The sequence below is a fragment of the Pseudophryne corroboree genome (assembly GCF_028390025.1).
Source record: "Pseudophryne corroboree isolate aPseCor3 chromosome 3 unlocalized genomic scaffold, aPseCor3.hap2 SUPER_3_unloc_12, whole genome shotgun sequence".
NCBI classification, from domain to species: Eukaryota; Metazoa; Chordata; class Amphibia; order Anura; family Myobatrachidae; genus Pseudophryne; species Pseudophryne corroboree.
In genome coordinates, this window is record NW_026967500.1 from 538,248 (window position 1) to 559,340 (window position 21,093).

The 21,093-nt window shown below is 47.5% G+C and overlaps 1 protein-coding gene across 3 annotated transcripts in view; it reads left to right on the forward strand.

The window, feature by feature from the left end:
• Window positions 1–19,716, forward strand: part of LOC134983304 (oocyte zinc finger protein XlCOF6-like) — a 51,277-nt gene extending 31,561 nt beyond the window's left edge. The window contains exons 3-6 of one of the 3 annotated variants that reach the window (XR_010191623.1): window positions 7,993–8,090; window positions 8,237–8,588; window positions 14,969–18,824; window positions 18,864–19,716. Coding sequence is in view for 2 of the 3 variants with exons in the window: in XM_063949017.1 (XP_063805087.1) it covers window positions 8,336–8,588; window positions 14,969–16,875 (2,160 nt within the window). In the remaining variant the exon portion in view is untranslated. Of the gene's footprint in view, window positions 1–7,992; window positions 8,091–8,236; window positions 8,589–14,968 lie in introns of all 3 variants that reach the window. The other 2 variants (XM_063949017.1, XM_063949018.1) reach the window with 2 other exon arrangements.
• The last annotated feature ends 1,377 nt before the right edge of the window (window positions 19,717–21,093 follow it).

A 21,093-nucleotide genomic window follows, 5' to 3' on the forward strand; every position in this document is an offset into this window, starting at 1 on the left:
GTTGCCTTGACGACGTGGCAGCACAGGGCAAGAGACCCTAACAGTACCCCTCCTCTGACGAGGTGTCAAAGAACCCCTACCACCGGGTTTATCGGGGAACTGCGAGAAGAAAGAGCGTATCAGTCTGGGGGCATGAAGATCACAACTGCGCACCCACGACCGCTCCTCCGGGCCATACCCCTTCCAGTGCACCAAAAATGACAGCCGACCCCGAACCATCTTGGAGTCAAGAATCCTTTCAACAACAAACTCCCTCTGGCCACGTATCAGAAGAGGGGAAGGTCTTCCACTGGAAGAAGGATTACTAATCGCCCGTTTTAAAAGGGAACAATGAAATGTTTTATTGATACCCAAAGAACGGGGCAGATCTAACTGAAATGCCACCGGATTGATAACCCTGGTGATCTTATAAGGGCCGATGAACCGGGGGCCTAACTTATGAGATGGCTGTCTCAACTTCAAATTCTTGGTAGACAACCAGACGAAGGCTCCTAATTTGAAGCTGCAGGGTCTTTTCCGCTTGTCAAAAACCCTTTTGGTCACTAATGACACAGACACAAGGCCTTTCTTCACTTTCCTCCAAATACCTCTAAGGACCGAAACCACAGAGGAACCACCAGGCGTGGAGTCCAGGGGGTCAAAAGAATTGGCCTTAGGATGATGCCCATACACACAAAGGAAGGGAGAGATCCCTGTAGCAGAGTGAGCCGCGTTGTTATAGGCAAACTCCGCCATGGACAGATGAGCAACCCAGTCAGTCTGACACTTGGAGACATAACACCTGAGGAACTGCTCCAAGGACTGGTTCACCCTTTCAGTCTGCCCATTAGACTGTGGATGGTAGCCTGACGACAAGCTGACAGAAATCTGGAGATCGGAACAAAATGCCCTCCAGAATTTGGCCACAAACTGGGATCCGCGGTAAGAGACCACATCAAGTGGCAACCCGTGGAGACGCACAACATGCAGCATAAATAATTCAGACAGGCGTCTGGCCGATGGCAGCCCAACCAGTGGAACGAAGTGCGCCATCTTCGAAAACCTGTCAACGACAACCCAGATGGCTGTCATCCCCGAGGATTTGGGCAAGTCCACCACAAAATCCATTGAAATGTGGGTCCATGGCTTAGATGGGATAGAAAGTGGATGTAATGGGTCAACAGGAACCCCTCTAGGAGTCTTATTTCGGGCACAGATGTCACATGCCCGAACCCACTGATCCACATCCTTAGCCACCGAGGGCCACCACACCGCCCTAGATAGCAACTCCCGAGTTCTGGCAATACCCGTGTGACCTGCCGACTTCTTGGCATGGAATTCCAGGAACACTCGCTGTCTTAACCTAGGAAGCACAAACAAAAGACCTACCGGAAGGTCTGGAGGAGCCTGCTCCTGTGCTCTAAGGACTAATGATAAGAGGTCCTGGGTAATGCCCACTTTAATACATGATGGGGACACAATGGGCAACGGCTCCTCGGTGGTCTCCTGGATTGGAGCAAAACTCTGCGAGAGCGCATCAGCCTTGATGTTTTTTGACCCAGGGCGATATGTTATCAAAAAATTAAAGCGAGCAAAAAACAAAGCCCATCGTGCCTGCCTGGCATTGAGACGCTTCACTGACTCTAAATATGCCAGATTCTTATGGTCGGTGAGAATTGAGACCACAAACTTAGCCCCCTCAAGCCAGTGTCTCCACTCCTCGAGTGCATCCTTAATAGCCAACAATTCCCGGTTACCCACGTCATAATTCATCTCGGCAGGCGAAAATTTACGGGAAAAGTAAGCACAGGGATGAAGGCGATTATCAGACACTCCCATCTGAGAGAGCACTGCCCCAATACCCATCTCAGAGGCATCCACCTCCACCACAAAAGGACGCTCTGGATCTGGGTGTCGCAGCACCTTGGCCGATACAAATGCCCTTTTGAGACGGGGCAAAAGCCGCTTTAGCCTCACAAGACCAGTGAGCAACATCCGCCCCTTTCTTAGTGAGTGCCACCAAGGGCGCCACTATAGACGAAAATCCAGCGATAAATCGTCTATAAAAATTCGCAAAGCCCAGGAAACGCTGAAGCGCCTTCAAACTAGTGGGCTGCACCCAATCCAGGACTGCCTGTACCTTGGAACCCTCCATTTGGAAACCTTCTGGGGAGATAATATATCCTAGAAATGCGATTTGCTGAACTTCAAATTCGCACTTCTCCAGCTTCGCCCCAAGCCGGTGGTCTCTGAGTTTCTGGAGGACTAAGCGTACATGCTTCCGATGTTCCTCCAGGGAATGGGAGAAGATTAGGATGTCATCTAAGTATACAACTAAGAATCTATCCAAATATTCCCTGAGTACATCATTCATGAAATCCTGGAAGACTGCCGAGGCATTACAGAGCCCAAAAGGCATCACCAAATATTCATAATGCCCTGAGTGGGTATTAAAGGCAGTCTTCCATTCTTCCCCCTCTCTTATTCGGATTAGATTGTACGCACCGCGTAGGTCAATCTTAGAAAAAATGGTGGCAGTACGAAGCTGGTCAAACAAGACCGAAATGAGAGGCAGTGGGTATGAGTTTTTAATCGTGATACGGTTCAATTCCCTGAAGTCGATGCAGGGTCGCAACGAACCGTCTTTTTTACCCACGAAGAAGAACCCCGACCCAACTGGAGACTGTGAAGGTCTGATAAATCCCTTAGCCAAGTTCTCCTGAATGTCCTCTGCCATAGCCTGAGTCTCAGGACGTGACAGGGAGTACAACCTGCTCTTGGGAAGCTTAGCATTTCGCAACAAATCAATGGCACAGTCATAGGGGCGATGGGGAGGTAGTACCTCTGCAACTTTTTTGGAGAACACATCCGCAAAATCTGCATAACACTCTGGCAATCCTGGCAAACTTAGCTGCGAGAGCCTGACTGGAAGGCTCAAGCAACTCCTGAAACAATCAGTACCCTAACTAAGAATCTCCCCAGAGACCCAGTCAAATTGAGGATTGTGGGCCCTTAACCAGGGTAACCCCAACACCAATGGGGCAAAAGTACAGACAGTCACATAAAAGGACAATTTTTCAGAGTGTGTGGCTCCAATAAACAAAGAAATCTGGCTAGTGCAAGAGGTAATTTTACCTTGGGATAATGGTTCCCCGTTTAACCCACATCTCAATTTCCGATGCCAAGGGTACTAAGGGAACAGAGTGTTTCAGGGCGAATTGGCGGTCCATAAAAACCCCGTCGGCCCCACTGTCCACAAAGGCCTCAGTCTTGACAGTTTGACCGAGGATCTTCAAGGTCACCGGAATGATAAAAGTCTTCTTGGGAAATTCTGACTTCTGGCCTGACAGGATATTTCCCATCACCCTCAGGCCCTGAAGTTTTCTGGCTTTTCTGGGCATGATACTACCACATGACCTTTATTCCCACAGTACAAACACAACCCCTGCTGTCTCCTCCGCGTCTTCTCACGCGAGGAGAGGCGGGTAGCCCCAATCTGCATAGGCTCCTCGGAAAATTCCTTAGTCTGAGGTTCCCTTGGGAAAGAAGGAAACCTCGGTCTCCCTTTCAAGCCTACGCTCTCTCAGCCGTCTATCCACCCGGATGGATAACTGCATGAGCTGATCCAAGCTATCAGGCAAGGGATATTGTACCAGTTGGTCTTTTATCTGGTTAGAAAGACCTCTTCGGTACTGGTGTCTCAGGGCTGGGTCATTCCACTGGGTATCATGGGCCAACCTCCAAAACTCCGTACAGTAAACCTCAACTGGCCTTCGCCCTTGCTTAAGGATCGAAATCTTAGCCTCGGCTGAGGCCGTCTTGTCAGGGTCATCATACAACATGCCCAGGGCCGTAAAAAAAGCATCAACACTTTTAAGCGACGGGCAGTCAGGCTGCAACCCATATGCCCAGACCTGTGGGTCTCCTTGTAGCAAGGAAATCACTATGCCCACCCGCTGAATCTCCGACCCAGAAGACTGAGGCCTAAGCCGGAAGTATAGCTTGCAGCTCTCCTTGAAACAAAAGAACTGCGAGCGATCTCCAGAAAAATGATCCGGGAGATTTACTTTTGGCTCCTTAACCAATGAAGGTGCTGCTGATGCGGGAGCTCCGCCAGCGGCCTGGGAGGTGTGCATTTTAATGGACAAATCATTAAATTGTCGAGTCAGGACCTGCACCTGATCGACCACCTGTTGCAACGTATTTTGAGGGGTATGCTCCATATTCCCACAAAATTTCAACAGGAGTATTAGGCTGCTGAATATGTTATGCACACCAGTGCCTGCAGGAATGTACTGGTGTCTGAACTGTTATGCACACCAGTGCCTGCAGGAATGTACTGGTGTTTGAACTGTTATGCACACCAGTGCCTGCAGGAATGTACTGGTGTCTGAACGGATAGGGATGCAAAACAAATGAACTCCCAGACAGACTGGGGAATATGACATTACGTACACAGAAGGTGATAGGGTAACAAAATAAACACAAAGTGAACAGAGAAGCCCAGAGGCTAAGAAACTGGGTGTCTCCCTAGTATTAGTAATGCTCAGATGGAAAAAGCAAGATGTTGTGTTTTAATACGTAGAGAACCCGAAATGCTGTTGCTAGGGCAACAGCAAAACCCTAAAGGGTTACCAACGGGTGTGGTCAGAGATGGAATGATAGACACAAGGAGAGTCTCCCCAATCCTAATCCTCACTTGCAGTGCACAGGTTCAGCTTACTGCCACTAAACTGACACCTGAACACCTTGCACAGTGAGACAGGATTTAGGCAGGCAAATCTGAGAATACAGCCGCAAACTTGCTAAGTTCACAGAGTAGCAAAAGAACCCCAGCAAGTTAAACGACTGACTCCAGTCTTACTGCTAGGTCTGGATTGGCAGAGTGTAGTACCAAATCCCCAAGCCTATTTGCAGTAAGCAACAACAAATACAAAGCTACACAGTACTGGCTAACTTTTAGGAACTGACTAACCAACAAAGATTCAGCAGCATCTGCTTAACCTGAGAAGAGGCCTTATATAGCAGGTGCTGTCCACGCCCCACTCAGACCTCACAGACTGTGAGCACAAAAACCAGCATCGGATCCCCTGCCGTGCACAGAGCCTGTAACCACTGCACAGCAAAAGACCCGAACCGGAGTATCAGCTGCGCTCAGGTTACTCTGCTAACACTTGTCTCCCGGTTGCCTTGACGACGTGGCAGCACAGGGCAGGAGACCCTAACAGTTGCTGATCGGAGTAGCACTAGCTTGGGAAGTGCTACAACAGCACGGCTGGATCCTGAATATTCCAAAGTCGCAGCTGGTTCTTGCAACGCGTCTATTGTTCCTGGGGATGGTTCTGGACACAGAACAGAAAAGGGTGTTTCTCCCGGAGGAGAAGGCCAAGGAGTTGTCATCGCTAGTCAGAGACCTCCTCAAACCAAAACAGGTGTCGGTGCACCACTGCACGCGAGTCCTGGGAAAGATGGTAGCTTCTTACGAAGCAATTTCGTTCGGAAGATTCCATGCACGGATCTTTCAGTGGGATCTGTTGGACAAGTGGTCCGGATCGCATCTTCAGATGCATCGGATGATAACCCTGTCTGCAAGGACCAGGGTGTCTCTACTGTGGTGGCTGCAGAGTGCTCATCTTCTGGAGGGCCGCAGATTCGGCATACAGGACTGGGTCCTGGTAACCACGGACGCCAGCCTTCGAGGCTGGGGAGCAGTCATACAGGGAAGACATTTCCAAGGACCATGGTCAAGCCAGGAGATGTCCCTACACATAAATATTCTGGAACTAAGAGCCATTTACAATGCCCTAAGTCAGGCAAGACCCCTGCTTCAAAGTCAGCCGGTACTGATTAAGTCAGACAACATCACGGCGGTCACCCATGTAAACCGACAGGGCTGCACGAGAAGCAGGATGGCAATGGCAGAAGCCACAAGGATTCTCCGATGGGCGGAAAATCACGTGTTAGCACTGTCAGCAGTGTTCATTCCGGGAGTGGACAACTGGGAAGCAGACTTCCTCAGCAGGCACGACCTCCACCCGGGAGAGTGGGGACTTCATCCAGAAGTCTTCCGGCTGATTACAAACCGTTGGGAAAGGCCACAGGTGGACATGATGGCGTCCCGCCTCAACAAAAAGCTAGAAAAATATTGTGCCAGGTCAAGGGACCCTCAGGCGATAGCGGTGGACGCTCTAGTGACACCGTGGGTGTACCGGTCGGTTTATGTGTTCCCTCCTCTTCCTCTCATACCAAAGGTGCTGAGGATAATAAGAAGGAGAAGAGTAAGAACTATACTCATTGTTTCGGATTGGCCAAGAAGAGCTTGGTACCCAGAACTTCAAGAAATGATCTCAGAGGACCCATGGCCTCTACCGCTCAGACAAGACCTGCTGCAGCAGGGGCCCTGTCTGTTCCAAGACTTACCGCGGCTGCGTTTGACGGCATGGCGGTTGAACACCGGATCCTGAAGGAAAAGAGCATTCCGGAGGAAGTCATTCCTACGCTGATCAAAGCCAGGAAGGATGTGACTGCAAAACGTTATCACCGCATATGGCGAAAATATGTTGCTTGGTGTGAGGCCAGGAAGGCCCCAACGGAGGAATTTCAACTGGGTCGATTCCTGCACTTCCCACAGTCAGGGGTGACTATGGCCCTCAAATTGGGGTCCATTAAGGTCCAGATTTCGGTTCTGTCGATTTTCTTCCAGAAAGAACTGGCTTCACTGCCTGAAGTTCAGACTTTTGTTAAAGGAGTGCTGCATATTCAGCCCCCTTTTGTGCCTCCAGTGGCACCTTGGGATCTCAACGTGGTGTTGGATTTCCTTAAGTCGCATTGGTTTGAGCCACTTAAAACAGTGGAGCTAAAATATCTCACGTGGAAAGTGGTCATGCTGTTGGCCCTGGCTTCGGCCAGGCGTGTGTCAGAATTGGCGGCTTTGTCATGTAAAAGCCCTTATCTGATTTTCCATATGGATAGGGCGGAATTGAGGACTCGTCCCCAATTTCTTCCTAAGGTGGTTTCAGCGTTTCATTTGAACCAACCTATTGTGGTGCCTGCGGCTACTCGGGACTTGGAGGATTCCAAGTTGCTGGATGTAGTCAGGGCCCTGAAAATTTATGTTTCCAGGACGGCTAGAGTCAGGAAAACTGACTCACTATTTATCCTGTACGCACCCAACAAGCTGGGTGCTCCTGCTTTAAAGCAGACTATTGCTCGCTGGATCTGTAGCACAATTCAGCTTGCGCATTCTGCGGCTGGACTGCCGCATCCTAGATCAGTGAAAGCCCATTCCACAAGGAAGGTGGGCTCTTCTTGGGCGGCTGCCCGAGGGGTCTCGGCTTTGCAACTTTGCCGAGCAGCTACTTGGTCGGGGTCAAACACATTTGCAAGATTCTACAAGTTTGACACCCTGGCTGAGGAGGACCTAGAGTTCGCTCATTCGGTGCTGCAGAGTCATCCGCACTCTCCTGCCCGTTTGGGAGCTTTGGTATAATCCCCATGGTCCTTACGGAGTCCCAGCATCCACTTAGGACGTTAGAGAAAATAAGATATTTCTCGTAGTCCGTAGTGGATGCTGGGCGCCCATCCCAAGTGCGGATTGTCTGCAATACTTGTATATAGTTATTGTTTAACCAAAGGGTTATTGTTGAGAGCCATCTGTTGAGAGGCTCCATTGTATTTCATACTGTTAACTGGGTATAGTATCACGAGTTGTACGGTGTGATTGGTGTGGCTGGTATGAGTCTTACCCGGGATTCAAAATCCTTTCCTTATTGTGTCAGCTCTTCCGGGCACAGTATCCTAACTGAGGTCTGGAGGAGTGTCATAGAGGGAGGAGCCAGTGCACACCAGGTAGTCCTAAAGCTTTCTTTAGTTGTGCCCAGTCTCCTGCGGAGCCGCTATTCCCCATGGTCCTTACGGAGTCCCAGCATCCACTACGGACTATGAGAAATAGATTTACCGGTGAGTAAAATCTTATTATATACTCTGTACTCAGTCACTGTGTGTCTCCTACAGATGGGTTCAGTAACAGAGATACCCCAGAGAGATGTCCCCGTTCTCTGTATTCCCAGGATTGTACAGAGGAGTATCACAGGACCCCACAGGAGGATCAGGTAGGTGGGATTTAGGGTCTCACCCAATATATTACAGTGACTGTCACTATATGATCTGTAGAGAAGCTGTGTGTCTTATACACTGATATTATACTGTTTTCTCCAAATGTCATTATAGTGTTGTGTTTTGTTTTTGTTTTTTTTAGGTAGAACGTCTGTCTGATATTAAAACAGATTATATAGAGGGAGAAGAGGAGACGTATGTGACTGATATAAAGGCAGAAGATATAGAGGGAGAAGAAGAGATGTATGTGACTGATATAAAGGCAGAAGATATAGAGGGAGAAGAAGAGACGTATGTGACTGATATAAAGGCAGAAGATATAGAGGGAGAAGAAGAGACGTATGTAACTGATATAAAGGTAGAAGATATAGAGGGAGAAGAAGAGACGTATGTGACTGATATGAAGGCAGAAGATATAGAGGGAGAAGAAGAGACGTATGTGAGGGGGGATCAGCAGTGTAAGGAGGAGGAGATCCATACAGATATCAGCACAGGTGAGTAATAAACATTTATTACAGAAAAGAGTCACATATTCTCCTTGCTCGGTCACTACAGCAATCTCTTATCCTACACCCTCCTTTGTCAGTACAAACCAATGAGGAATATTTATTTTCCCAGTGGGGAAGTCATGAGCCATCACCTCTATTATACTCCTGCTCTCCCCCTCACATCATGTCACTGTGTGTTACCAGCCCAGAGATCTGACCAGTCTCCTCCCCACACTCTCTGGTGTATCTCGTACATCAGGAGCCATCAGCCCCTATTATACTCCTGCTCTCCCCTCACATCATGTCACTTTCTGTTAGCAGCCCAGAGATCTGACCAGTCTCTTCCCCACACTCTCTGGTGTATCTCATACATCAGGAGCCATCAGCCCCTAATATACTCCTGCTCTCCCCTCACAACATGTCACTGTGTGTTACCAACCCAGAGAACTGACCAGTCTCCTCCCCACACTCTCTGGTGTATCTCATACATCAGGAGGCAACAGCCCCTATTATACTCCTGCTCTCCCCTCACATCATGTCACTGTGTGTTACCAGCCCAGAGATCTGACCAGTCTACTCCCCACACTCTCTGGTGTATCTCATACATCGGGAGCCATCAGCCCCTATTATTCTAGGCTGGGGATACTGGGATGGTCTTTGTACTATGGGGTATAGATTGGGTCTATTGGAGCCTGGCACTTTAAGAAATCATTAGTGTGTGCTGGCTCCTCCCCTCTATGCCCCTCCTACCAGACTACATTTAGAAAAACGTGCCCAAGGAGCCGGGTGCATTCTCTGGAGCGCCAGAGAGTTTTTTTCAGAATGTATTTTAGTTTTTGTTTTCAGGAAGGACGGGTTGGCACCAGTCTGCCTGCGTCGTGAGACTTAGGGGGGGGACCGGTAGCAACCTCTTGAAGGGTTAATGGTCCAGATCCCCGCTGACAGGACATAGCTCCTGAAAGGGGTTGCTTCGCTCACCCACAGCGGTGTGCACTCTTCCCCACAGGATGCCGCCACCCCTAATTGAGTGGTGAGTGCTAAACCGGTTCAGATGGCGGCATTAAGGCAGCGGGCACAGTGCTGCTGTTGTCCCTCTATGCAAGCATGATGACACCCAGACGTGACTGAAATCTTTTAGTCTCGCTCCCACCTGCCTGATCTCCAGGCTGAGAGGTCCACCATCATGCTGAATATTTGGAGGAAGCAGAACCTGGATCCTGTCCCTGGGAACCTGTTGGTGCAGGTTTTTTTGATCTTCCCCGACCTCCTGTAAAGAAGGTGGGAGGGGGTTTGGATTTTTTAAATGTTGCGGTCCAAAAGGACTGCAGTGTAGGTGTAGGATAAGATTTCCTAGCTTGGGCTGCTGCGGTGGGAAGAAATGTCTTACCCGCAGTCGCCGTGGAAATCCACGAATCCAATGCATCCCCAAATAGTGCCTAACCTGTGAATGGCAAGTTCTCCACACTTTTCTTTGATACTGCATCCGCAGTCCATTGGCGAGTCCTCTGCGTGCCGAGACAGCCATGGAAGAAGCAGGCCAATGTCCTTCATGGCCTCCACCATGAAACATGCAGAATCCTGTATGTGACGTAAAAACAAGTCAATGTCACTCCTATCCATAGTATCTAAGTCCTCTAGTAAGGTGCCTGACCACTTTACTATGGCTTTAGAAATCCATGCACAAGCAATAGTGGGCCTTAAAGCCACGCCTGTAGCAGTGTATAGTGATTTGAGCGTAGTCTTAATCTTGCGGTCAGCCGGCTCCTTTATGGCGGTTGAACCAGGGACAGGTAAAACCACCTTTTTAGACAGCCTAGATACAGAAGCATCTACTATAGGTGGATTTTCCCACTTCTTCCTATTCTCTTCAGGGAAAGGGAAAGCAATGAGAATTCTTTTAGGGATCTGGAATTTTTTCTCTGGGTTTTCCCAGGATTTCTCATACGTCCTAGAGGATGCTGGGGACTCCGTAAGGACCATGGGGTATAGACGGGATCCGCAGGAGACATGGGCACACTGTAAGACTTTGAATGGGTGTGAACTGGCTCCTCCCTTTATGCCTGGCATGACATGTATGCAGTGCACGGACACTGTATACGAACCCCCGCCAGCATGAACCGTTAAAATAACAGCGGGGCTGAAGCGCGCCGAGAAGGGGGCGTGGCTTAGCCCTCACAGCACGATACATCGCCATTCTCTCCAACAGTCCCCGCCAAAAGCTCTGTGTACATAGCAGTGTAAAGGAAGTGGGGCACAGTGATTAGTGCAATATACAAGTATAGCACTATGTTAGATCATGGCCGTGTAGTCAGTGTGTTGTGTATAAGTGTCTGTGTTTTCCCTGTCAGATACCCACTATAGCTTTTAGTACACATGTGTCGACATGTGTGAGGGCTCTGTCGCAAACAGTTATGGGAATATCTCTGTCGGCATTGCCGACTCCTGTGGTACTTGATTGAGTAAATGAAGTGTCAGCAGGTCGGTAGTGGTATTCTTTCAAAGAGTAAACACGCTATGGGAGACACAGTAGTAGGTGGGTGACCCTGTCGGCACCAACTGTCAATAGTGGGTGTAAATTAACATGCTGTAACTGCCTTATACCTGTATATATATTTATATGTATATGTATGGTACGGTTTCATGGGCCTGTAGCTCGAGCACAGACATGGTAGTATTGTGGGGGTGTGATATTAAAATTATATATGTATATTTCCCTTGGACCCATCGGGGTCGCAGGAATGTTATTTTGCCTGGTACTACTCCCTGCTGTCGACGATTACTATGTTTTATGTCGACCATAAGGTTTCCTGGTTAGATCCACAACTGGGGCATTCAGTACATGGACATACACATTCAGAACACATTAATGTCACTAGGGACCCGATGGTTGCGGACAATCCGCTTATATGTATGGTGTATATATATATATATATATATATATATATATATATATGTAGGATATGTGTATTACAATATGTATATTCATATTATGATTTATAATGAATGCTGAAGTAATAGTAATCCTTCTCATGTGCTGGTCGCTCTGTTGATAAAGCTCTAGGTCGGCCGTGACGAGTTGGTCTCAGATCCTCACAAGGTTTATTCTTTTCCTGCCGCGGATAGAATACTGTAAAAGTCAACTCCTGGTCTGCACGGGGCCCTGTCACAAAGGATCGTATACAGGAAGCTAAGTGATATTTTATTCTATGCTTTGGAGTTATTTGCATTTCATGCGCATGGAGGAGTGTTTGTATTCGGAAAGGCATCCGATAGAATTACCCTATAGAGAGAAGGGGTGTGTCTTATGTTGGTTCCTCTCTATAACATGGCGGCAGGCTGCCGTGCGACTGCAGGAGGTGTGGCCAGGGGAATGCTGAGGCAGACTCCGAGAGATACTGGAGTGTTTCCCTGGGACGGTGTACCGCTGTTTGGGGAGGCCTCAGTCAATCTCGGCGGATACCACTGGTAAGTCTAACTTCGTGAGTTAGATTCCCTCACAACGGTTGGTGACGCATTCTGCTTTGGGATGCAGTCATTTTAACCGATTCGATACAGTTCTTTTTTCCCTTTCTGTGCAGATTGTGGAAGGTGAAAAGTAAGAGTTCTGCAGCCTTGTTAGGTTCGCAGAAGTGAATGTCGTTTTCTGTTTCTACCACATCCACCGCATGTCGCTGGGTCTATCTGGCTGGAGCCCACTCTGGTGGGAACTCGTCCAATACTCTTCAGTCAGTCCGGGAATGGACTTGGACCTGTGAGTTAATAATGGAATCCAAAGGGGGACATCCTGGAGTTTACAGATGATTCCCCTCACTGATTTTTAAAGTAGATCTTACCGATTCCCCTCTGAAAGGGGAGGTAGTACGCGACGCCATACCAGAGTTGCGTCAGGTTCAGGGCATTGTCCTGCTGTCCCTGTTAAAAAAAAAGAAAGAAAACTAAGATTTCTACTTACGAAGTTGAACTACAGGATGGAATCTCTCAGGCCAGGGAACTCCAGCACGTAAAGATAGAAAAGGGTTTAGATTAATTTTTCTCCGCATTCAGCTTACCTGGGTTGATGTCCAGGATTGTCTTTGCCATTTCATCGGAGTGATGGCAGTATGATGGGTTTCTTTCAGTAGTAGGAGCCATTGTTATTCTGTACTCAGACGCTCTCCGGATTAAGGCGAGTCAAGAAACAAGTGGTGGAAATCGTTGTTTCTCTCTGACTGTTCTTCAACACAGGGGAAGGCTGTTGTTCCCAATGACGGAGATGTCGGAGGTGGGTATCAGAGTAGATACTGAACGGTTGAAGTTCTGTGTGTTCCTGTGGAAAGAGGTCTGAGGATCTGGAGTCGGATCAGATTTGCAGTGACAAACCATCAATATGTTCCATTGATGAAGAAGATGGGTGCGGCCTAAGAGGCCTTTTCGGTGAGCAGGTCAAATGCCAGAGTGGTTTTCACGGGGCCAATTGGAAATGTGGTCCGGATCTCACCTGCACAGGCCAGGATATCGCTCCTGTGGTGTCTGCTCAGTTCTCACCTCCTAGAGGGAGGAAGGTTCAGAATCCAGGATGAGATCCTGGTGTCCATGTATGCAGATCTCCGAGACTGGGGAGCAGCCCTTGCAAGGGAAGTATTTCCAGAGGAAAAGGTCAAGCTGGGAAGTTTGTCTGCAATAAGCTTTCTTGAATTAAGAGCTATTTTCAATGAACATATGCTTCGTGATCTGCCCGTGTTAATTCTGTCGGACGACTTGACAGCAGTGGTGTAAGTAAGCCGCTAGGGCGGAACAAGGAGCAAAGCGGCCCATTCCACTAGGAAGGTGGGCTCTTCTTGGGCGGCTACCCGAGGCATCTCGGCATTACAGTTGTGCCGAGCAGCTACTTGGTCGGGTTCATACACTATTGCAAAATTCTACAAGTTTGATACCCTGGCTGATGAGGACCTTGCGTTTGCTCAATCGGTGCTGCAGAGTCATCCGCACTCTCCAGCCCGTTTGGGAGCTTTGGTATAAACCCCATGATCCTTACGGAGTCCCCAGCATCCTTTAGGACGTAAGAGAAAATAAGATTTTAAACCTACCGGTAAATCTTTTTCTCCTAGTCTGTAGAGGATGCTGGGCGCCGGTCCCAGTGCGGACTATTTCTGCAAGACTTGTATATAGTTCTTGCTTACATAAGGGTTATGTTACAGTTGGAATCGGTCTTTGACTGATACTGTTTTGTTCATACTGGTAACTGGTTACGTAGTATATTCCAGGTTATATGGTATGATTGGTGTGGGCTGGTATGAATCTTGCCCTTAGATTAACAAAATCCTTTCCTCATATTGTCCATCTCCCCTGGGCAGTTTCTCTAACTGAGGTCTGGAGGAGGGGCATAGAGGGAGGAGCCAGTGCACACCCATACTAAAACTTCTTTAGAGTGCCCATATCTCCTGCGGAGCCCGTCTATACCCCATGGTCCTTACAGAGTCCCCAGCATCCTCTACGGACTAGGAGAAAAAGATTTACCGGTAGGTTTAAAATCTTATTTTTATATACTAACAGGGGTGTCATGTGTGGTACATCCCTGCAAAGGCAGATCCAATCTCTTTCTCATCAGACTCTGCTGTCTTCCCTGCACTCTCTCTCAGATGTTCACTGCTGCCAGTAGCACACGTATGAGAAGCAGAAGTATGGCGGCAGCTGTATATATCCTGATATGTAATTCTCTGTATCATACTTACCGTACTCACATCATCCTTATTACTATTGAGAGAATAGAGGTAAGACACTGATGATGGGGGTGTAAGAGGTGGATTATAACCTAGCAGATGATGATGATGATGATTGCAGGGTATTATATGGTGTATTGCATGTAAAATACCTTGTACCACACCTACTCTGCTGTAGCAATATACCTTATATAAGGGTGAGTAACACTTGTACAGGCTTACCAGCGTATGAGCACGCACATAAAGGAATGCTACCTTACCAATGCTTCCAGGAGTAACGTTAGGAGACATTTCTCTGATCCATCAGCTCATATGACTGATGTTATTGTTCATCTAGAATCTCCAATTCATACGATATGTTCCCCATCCATTGTTTTACATTGGTGCTAACATAGGACTTGGTGAGTGACTACATCTCCATTTATACTTCATGGTTAGTTACCAGTACAAGAGAGAGATATATCTAAGTCTTATTATAATATTACATTTGTTATTGTGAGTGTTCTCAGGAGGGAGGACACAATGATCGTCTGAGACACAATATTATAAAGCCTTCATTAAAAGTGATGTTTTATTATACACACACATTTACAATTAAGTGTCCCAGAGAGTCGTCTTCTCCTATTGTTTACAAGATTAATATTGTTACAGAAAATGTCACGTTTCCGTAATGTATTTTATTTCCAGCAGATGGACACACAAGCAGGAATATCTCAGAAGGACATCTAATGTTATCCCCGGATTGTGACATAAAAGATAATGACAGTAGACAGGATTCTCCAGGAGCAAACCCCATTACCCCAATTATACATCCAGCTCTATCAGCTGGTCCCTCTGATCCTGGGAAATGTTCTCCTGATCACTCTGATATTGGTGCATCTGTTACAGCTTGGAGAGTAGATACAGTGTTTCCGTGTTCTATAGATGCCAAATGTTTTACACAGAACACAAAGCTTATTACCCATCAGCCAGCTAAGGCAGGGGAGAGGCCATTTCCATGTTCTGAGTGTGGGAAATGTTTTACATACAAATCAGCTCTTGTTACACATCAGAGAAGACACACAGGTGAGAAGCCATTTCCATGTTCTGACTGTGGAAAATGTTTTGCATGGAAATCACAACTTATTACACATCATCAAAGTCACACAGGTGAGAAACCATTTCCATGTTCTGAGTGTGGGAAATGTTTTACATGGAAATCACAACTTGTTACACATCAGCAAAGTCACACCGGTGAGAAACCATTTCCATGTTCTGAGTGTGGGAAATGTTTTACATGGAAATCACAACTTGTTACACATCAGCAAAGTCACACAGGTGAGAAGCCATTTTCATGTCCTGAGTGTGGGAAATGTTTTGCACAGAAATCAGATCTTGTTAAACATCAGAGAAGTCACACAGGTGAGAAGCCTTTTTCTTGCTCTGAGTGTGGGAAATGTTTTACACGGAAATCACAACTTGTTACACATCAGCAAAGTCACACAGGTGAGAATCCATTTCCATGCTCTGAGTGTGGGAAAGGTTTTGCACAGAAATCAGATCTTGTTAAACATCAGCGAAGTCACACAGGCGAGAATCCATTTCCATGCTCTGAGTGTGGGAAAGGTTTTGCACACACATCAGCTCTTCTTATACATCACAGAAGTCACACTGGTGAGAAGCCATTTCCATGTTCTGAGTGTGGGAAATGCTTTGCACAAAAATCAGATCTTGTTAAACATCAGAGAAGTCACACAGGTGAGAATCCTTTTTCTTGCTCTGAGTGTGGGAAATGTTTTACACGGAAATCACAACTTGTTATACATCAGAGAAGTCACACAGATGAGAATCCATTTACATGCCCTGAATGTGGGAAATGTTTTGTACACAAATCAGATCTTATTAGTCATAACAGAAGTCACACAGGTGAGAATCCAATTACTTGCTCTGAGTGTGGGAAATGTTTTACATGGAAATCACAACTTGTTATACATCAGAGAAGTCACACAGGTGAGAAGCCATTTCCATGTTCTGAGTGTGGGAAATGTTTTGCATACAAATCAGATCTTGTTAAACATCAGAGAAGTCATACAGGTGCAAAGCCATTTCCATGTTCTGAGTGCGGAAAATGTTTTACACAGAAATCACATCTTGTTAGACATCAGCAAAGTCACACAGGTGAGAATCCATTTCCATGCTCTGAGTGTGGGAAATGTTTTTCACACAAATCACCTCTTGTTATACATCACAGAAGTCACACAGGTGAGAAGCCTTTTTCTTGCTCTGAGTGTGGGAAATGTTTTACACGGAAATCACAACTTGTTATACATCACAGAAGTCACACAGGTGAGAACCCATTTCCATGTTCTGAGTGTGGGAAATGTTTTGCACAAAAATCAGATCTTGTTAAACATCACAGAAGTCACACAGGTGAGAAGCCTTTTTCTTGCTCTGAGTGTGGGAAATGTTTTACACGGAAATCACAACTTGTTATACATCACAGAAGTCACACAGGTGAGAACCCATTTCCATATTCTGAGTGTGGGAAATGTTTTACACGGAAATCACAACTTGTTACACATCAGAGAAGTCACACAGGTGAGAAGCCATTTTAATCTTCTGGAGTATACTTATCATTGCCATGCGATGTTCTTCAAGGTTCTTATCCTATCTCCTATGCTTTTTGCAATAATACATGCTACCACAGGGTGAAATAATCAGATGTTATGCCCTCATCTACCACTGCTATGCAGATCTGTCTTTTGCTCCGGGTACTGAGAACCCAGTACCAATCCTAGCTGATCTCCAAGTGTGGGTGATGCCAGTTGGCTGTGACTAGGTCCTGGTGAAACAGGTCCTTATGATAGAAGCTCACCAACAAAGGGCAGGGCTACAGCTCAACTTTGCGAACCAACCAGGCTTTGCGCTTGGGGGTTCAGAGTTACAAAATGCTGATATGGGAGTCATTCCAATTTCGTTTGTTGACGATTTTCGCTATGCTGCAATTAGTTGCAAATTGCGCATGCGGAAGGCACGCAGGGCGCATGCGCTTAGTTATTTAACACAGAACTTAGCAGTTTTGCTGTGACTTCTGCGGCGCTTTTCAGTCGCACTGGTGTTCGGTAAATGATTGATAGGAAAAGGGCGTTTCTGGGCGGCAAGTCTGCGTTTTTCCGGCGCTTGCAAAAAAACGCATACGTTTCAGGGAAAAACGCGGCCCGAACGCAGGGCGTGTTTGTGACGTCAAACCAGGAACTAAACAGACTGAGCTGATCGCAATTCCTGAGTAGGTCCACAGCTACTCAGAAACTGCAAAGAATTATTTAGTAGCAATTCTGCTACTCTTTTGTTTGCAATTCTGCTAAGCTAAGATACACTCCCAGAGGGCGGCGGCCTAGCGTGTGCAATGCTGCTAAAAGCAGCTAGCGAGCAAACAACTCGGAATGAGGGCCCATGTGCGGAATCTTGATGTCCTGGGTGGTGGAGTGACACTTAGACATCAGGTATCAGCTACAATCAGTTCCTCATGTGTGGACCATAGCCAAACTCCAGCACTTATTTCCCTCAGAAGATCTACCTAGTCATACATGTACTTGTATTATCCCACTTTGGGGGTCATTCCGACCTGATCGCTCACTGCAGTTTGTCGCAGCGATCGGGTCGGAACTGCGCCGGCGCATGCCAGTCATCGTTGCCTAGCGATCGCCTCTGAGACAGAGGGAGGGGGCTGGACGGTGGCCAAAGCAGGTGTGGCTAGACCGTTGGGGGTGCGGGCCATGGCGACAGTGAAGGACAACTCCCGGCCAGCCGCAGGAGCTGCACTGGTTGGGAGTTACTCCAGAAATATAAAAGCATCGCCGCTGTGTGATGCTTTTGTATTTGGGGGGGAAGGCACTGACCTGCAGGGCGGACTAGCCCTGTGCTGGGTGTTTACCCCGCATGTCAGGGAAGATGATTGTAGCTACGATCAACTCAGATAGCTCGTAGCTACGATCAACTCGGAATGACCCCCATAGACTACTGCAATGTCCTCTGCCTGGGTCTCCCAGCAGAAGAATTGCACCACTTGTAGCATGTACAGAATGTAACAGCCAGTCTGTTACCTAACCAGCCCGTTCCTGCTACATAACACCCATTCTCTACTCCCTCTACCGGCTGCCTGTAAGATGGTGACTCTGGGCCTAATTCAGGTTGGATCGCAGTGTGTGATAGAACTGGAATTATTCAAAAAAAGTTGTGGGTGCATCCACTGTGCCCATCCTGTGCATGCTCCCACCTTTTCCACTCCCACAGGCAGTTACGGGTGTGGGTGGGCAATGCTCCATTTCCAGGGAGGAGGCAGTGTGGCGCGAATGGAGGGCAGAGGCGGACAAATGTGCATGATCACGGTGGCTGTGTGACATCACGTGCAGCTGCCATGATTGAGAAGAATGCGGTGGGCCTCCTGCAGGTGTAGCTAAGCTGCAGCTGCAGGAGGCTTCACTAACTTCTACGATGAAGCAGAAATTGTGAGGCAGTCGCATTTTCTGCTTCATCAAGGAGGAGGCGGCGGTCAGCATGCTGGGTGGCTTTGCGCTGCGATGGGCGGCCCCCAGCATGCTAGGAAAAGGATTGCTAATTCTGCTAATAAGCAGCATCTGCTATCCTTACTGAATTAGACCCTCTATTAAATAATCTTACGGACTCTCCCAGCCTTGCATGACCATGGTACCAGAAGCAGCTTCTGCCTCCGTACTGCCCGGGTTTCTTCCATCTGTTGATGAAGGACTGTTAGCAGTACCATAAATTCCCAAGCAGTGCTTAGATGTCGGGGAGACAGGGCGGGTGGCAGTAGTGCAGTAGCGGGGGCTGCTGGAGGCAGTGTCTAAATGGGTAATGTCCCCAAGCAGCGCTGAGGAGGGAGACAGGGCGGGTGGCAGTAGTGAGAGCTGCTGGAGGCAGTGTCTATGTGGGTAAACATCCGCAAGCAGGGCTGAGGTGTCAAAGCAGGGAGACAGGGCAGGGGGCAGTAGTGGGAGCTGCTGGAGGAAGTGTATGTGGGTCCCTATCTAATTACATCCTCTGTAGAGTATTCATAACATCACATATCTTGTCTTTCTTTAGTCTCACACCCTCCTGAAACTTGGATAACTTTGTGGGGTATCATCATACAACCCATTAAGAACCTAGCAATCTGGTGGACCATTATGCAATAGGTAGCATCTATCCTTGTGTATCTATGCCTATTTCCCTATAGATTGTAAGCTTGCGAGCAGGGCCTTCCTACCTCTATGTCTGTCTATTTTTACCCACTTTTGTTCTATTACTGTTGTTCTAATTGTAAAGTGCAACGGAATATGCTGCGCTATATAAGAAACTGTTAATAAATAAATAAATGTTCCTAAGAAGGGCTGAGGTGTCAGAGTGGGGAGACAGGGCAGGTGGCAGTAATAGGGGGAGACAGGGTGGGTGGCAGTAGTGTGGGGAGACAGGGCGGTGGCAGTAATAGGGGGAGACAGGGTGGGTGGCAGTAGTGTGGGGAGACAGGGCGGTGGCAGTAGTGGTAGGGAGACAGGTTGGTGGCAGTAGTAGGGGGAGACAGGGCAGGTGGCAGTAGTGGGGGAGACAGGGTGGGTGGCAGTAGTGGGGGGAGACAGGGCAGGTGGCAGTAGTGGGGGGAGACAGGGTAGTGGGGGGGAGACAGGGCGGATGGCCGCAGTGCAGTACCAGGGGCTGCTGGAGGCAGTAAAGAGGTGTATGTGTTCCACACAGAACCAGTTGATAATTAGACTTAATGATGATTATGCTTCCTTATTTCTAATTAATCCCTTATATGTGTTACTGTTATTTGCTGTGTCAGCCTTTATGTGTGTTCTGTGTAATAATCCTGAAAGTAGTGCTGCTACCGATCTCATATCATTTGTAGTAACTTGGAAAAGATGAGATATGAGGTGCACTCTGGAAGCTTATAGGGGGTTAATCAGAGATGATCGCAGATGTGACATCACACAGCCCCTGGAAAATGGTCCTGGCCTGCCCGCGGCCACAATGAGTGCATCTGCGCGGCCGCTGTGCATGTGCATTTTGCCACCGCCAGTAAACGGCTGTGGGCCGCTATTGCGGCTGGGTCTGAATGACCCCCATAGGCTGTTGTGCAGAGTAAAGTATTTTTTAAGTTTAAAATATAGGCAAAAATCTGTGTATTAAAGATATGAAATAAAGTCATTTAAAATCAAAAGATTTCCGGTGCAATTTTGGCTATGTCCGATGTTGACAGCACATTTGAATAGTGGGATGATATTACGGGGGGAAGGGGAGTCTCTGTGTAATTAAATAGTTTTATCATTTGTTGGTTTTAAATAAATGTCTACTCAAATGTTTTGGTTTTATTTTTTACTTGTAGGGGAATTAGGATTGTTGTATTTTAAAAAAAAAACTTACCTGACCCTCGCCGGGAAATGTCCATGTATGAAGGTATGGGAGATACCTGCTGCAGTCCCTTCTACTTACATTTGGGGGATCCGTATTTTGGGGGGAATTAGCAGCAAATAGTTAATGATACATTGGCTCCATAACGTCTCGCTGACCCTCTGATTTTTACAAAAATATGTTACACAAAATGACATTTACATTAACAACCATTTGTCACAACGGAGGGCTGAGGCTGACCTGGGGAAGCCTCAGATGTAGGGGCTGATGTGTAAGTGAACCGGGGAGGTAGTATCGGGTTCTTTGACATACAGGAGTACTATTACCCGTTTCCCGAAGGCGTGACCACGACAATGAAGTTGTAAAAGGTAAAATCAGTTTTATTGAATACAGCTTAAAGACACCTTTGATATGCAAAACATCAC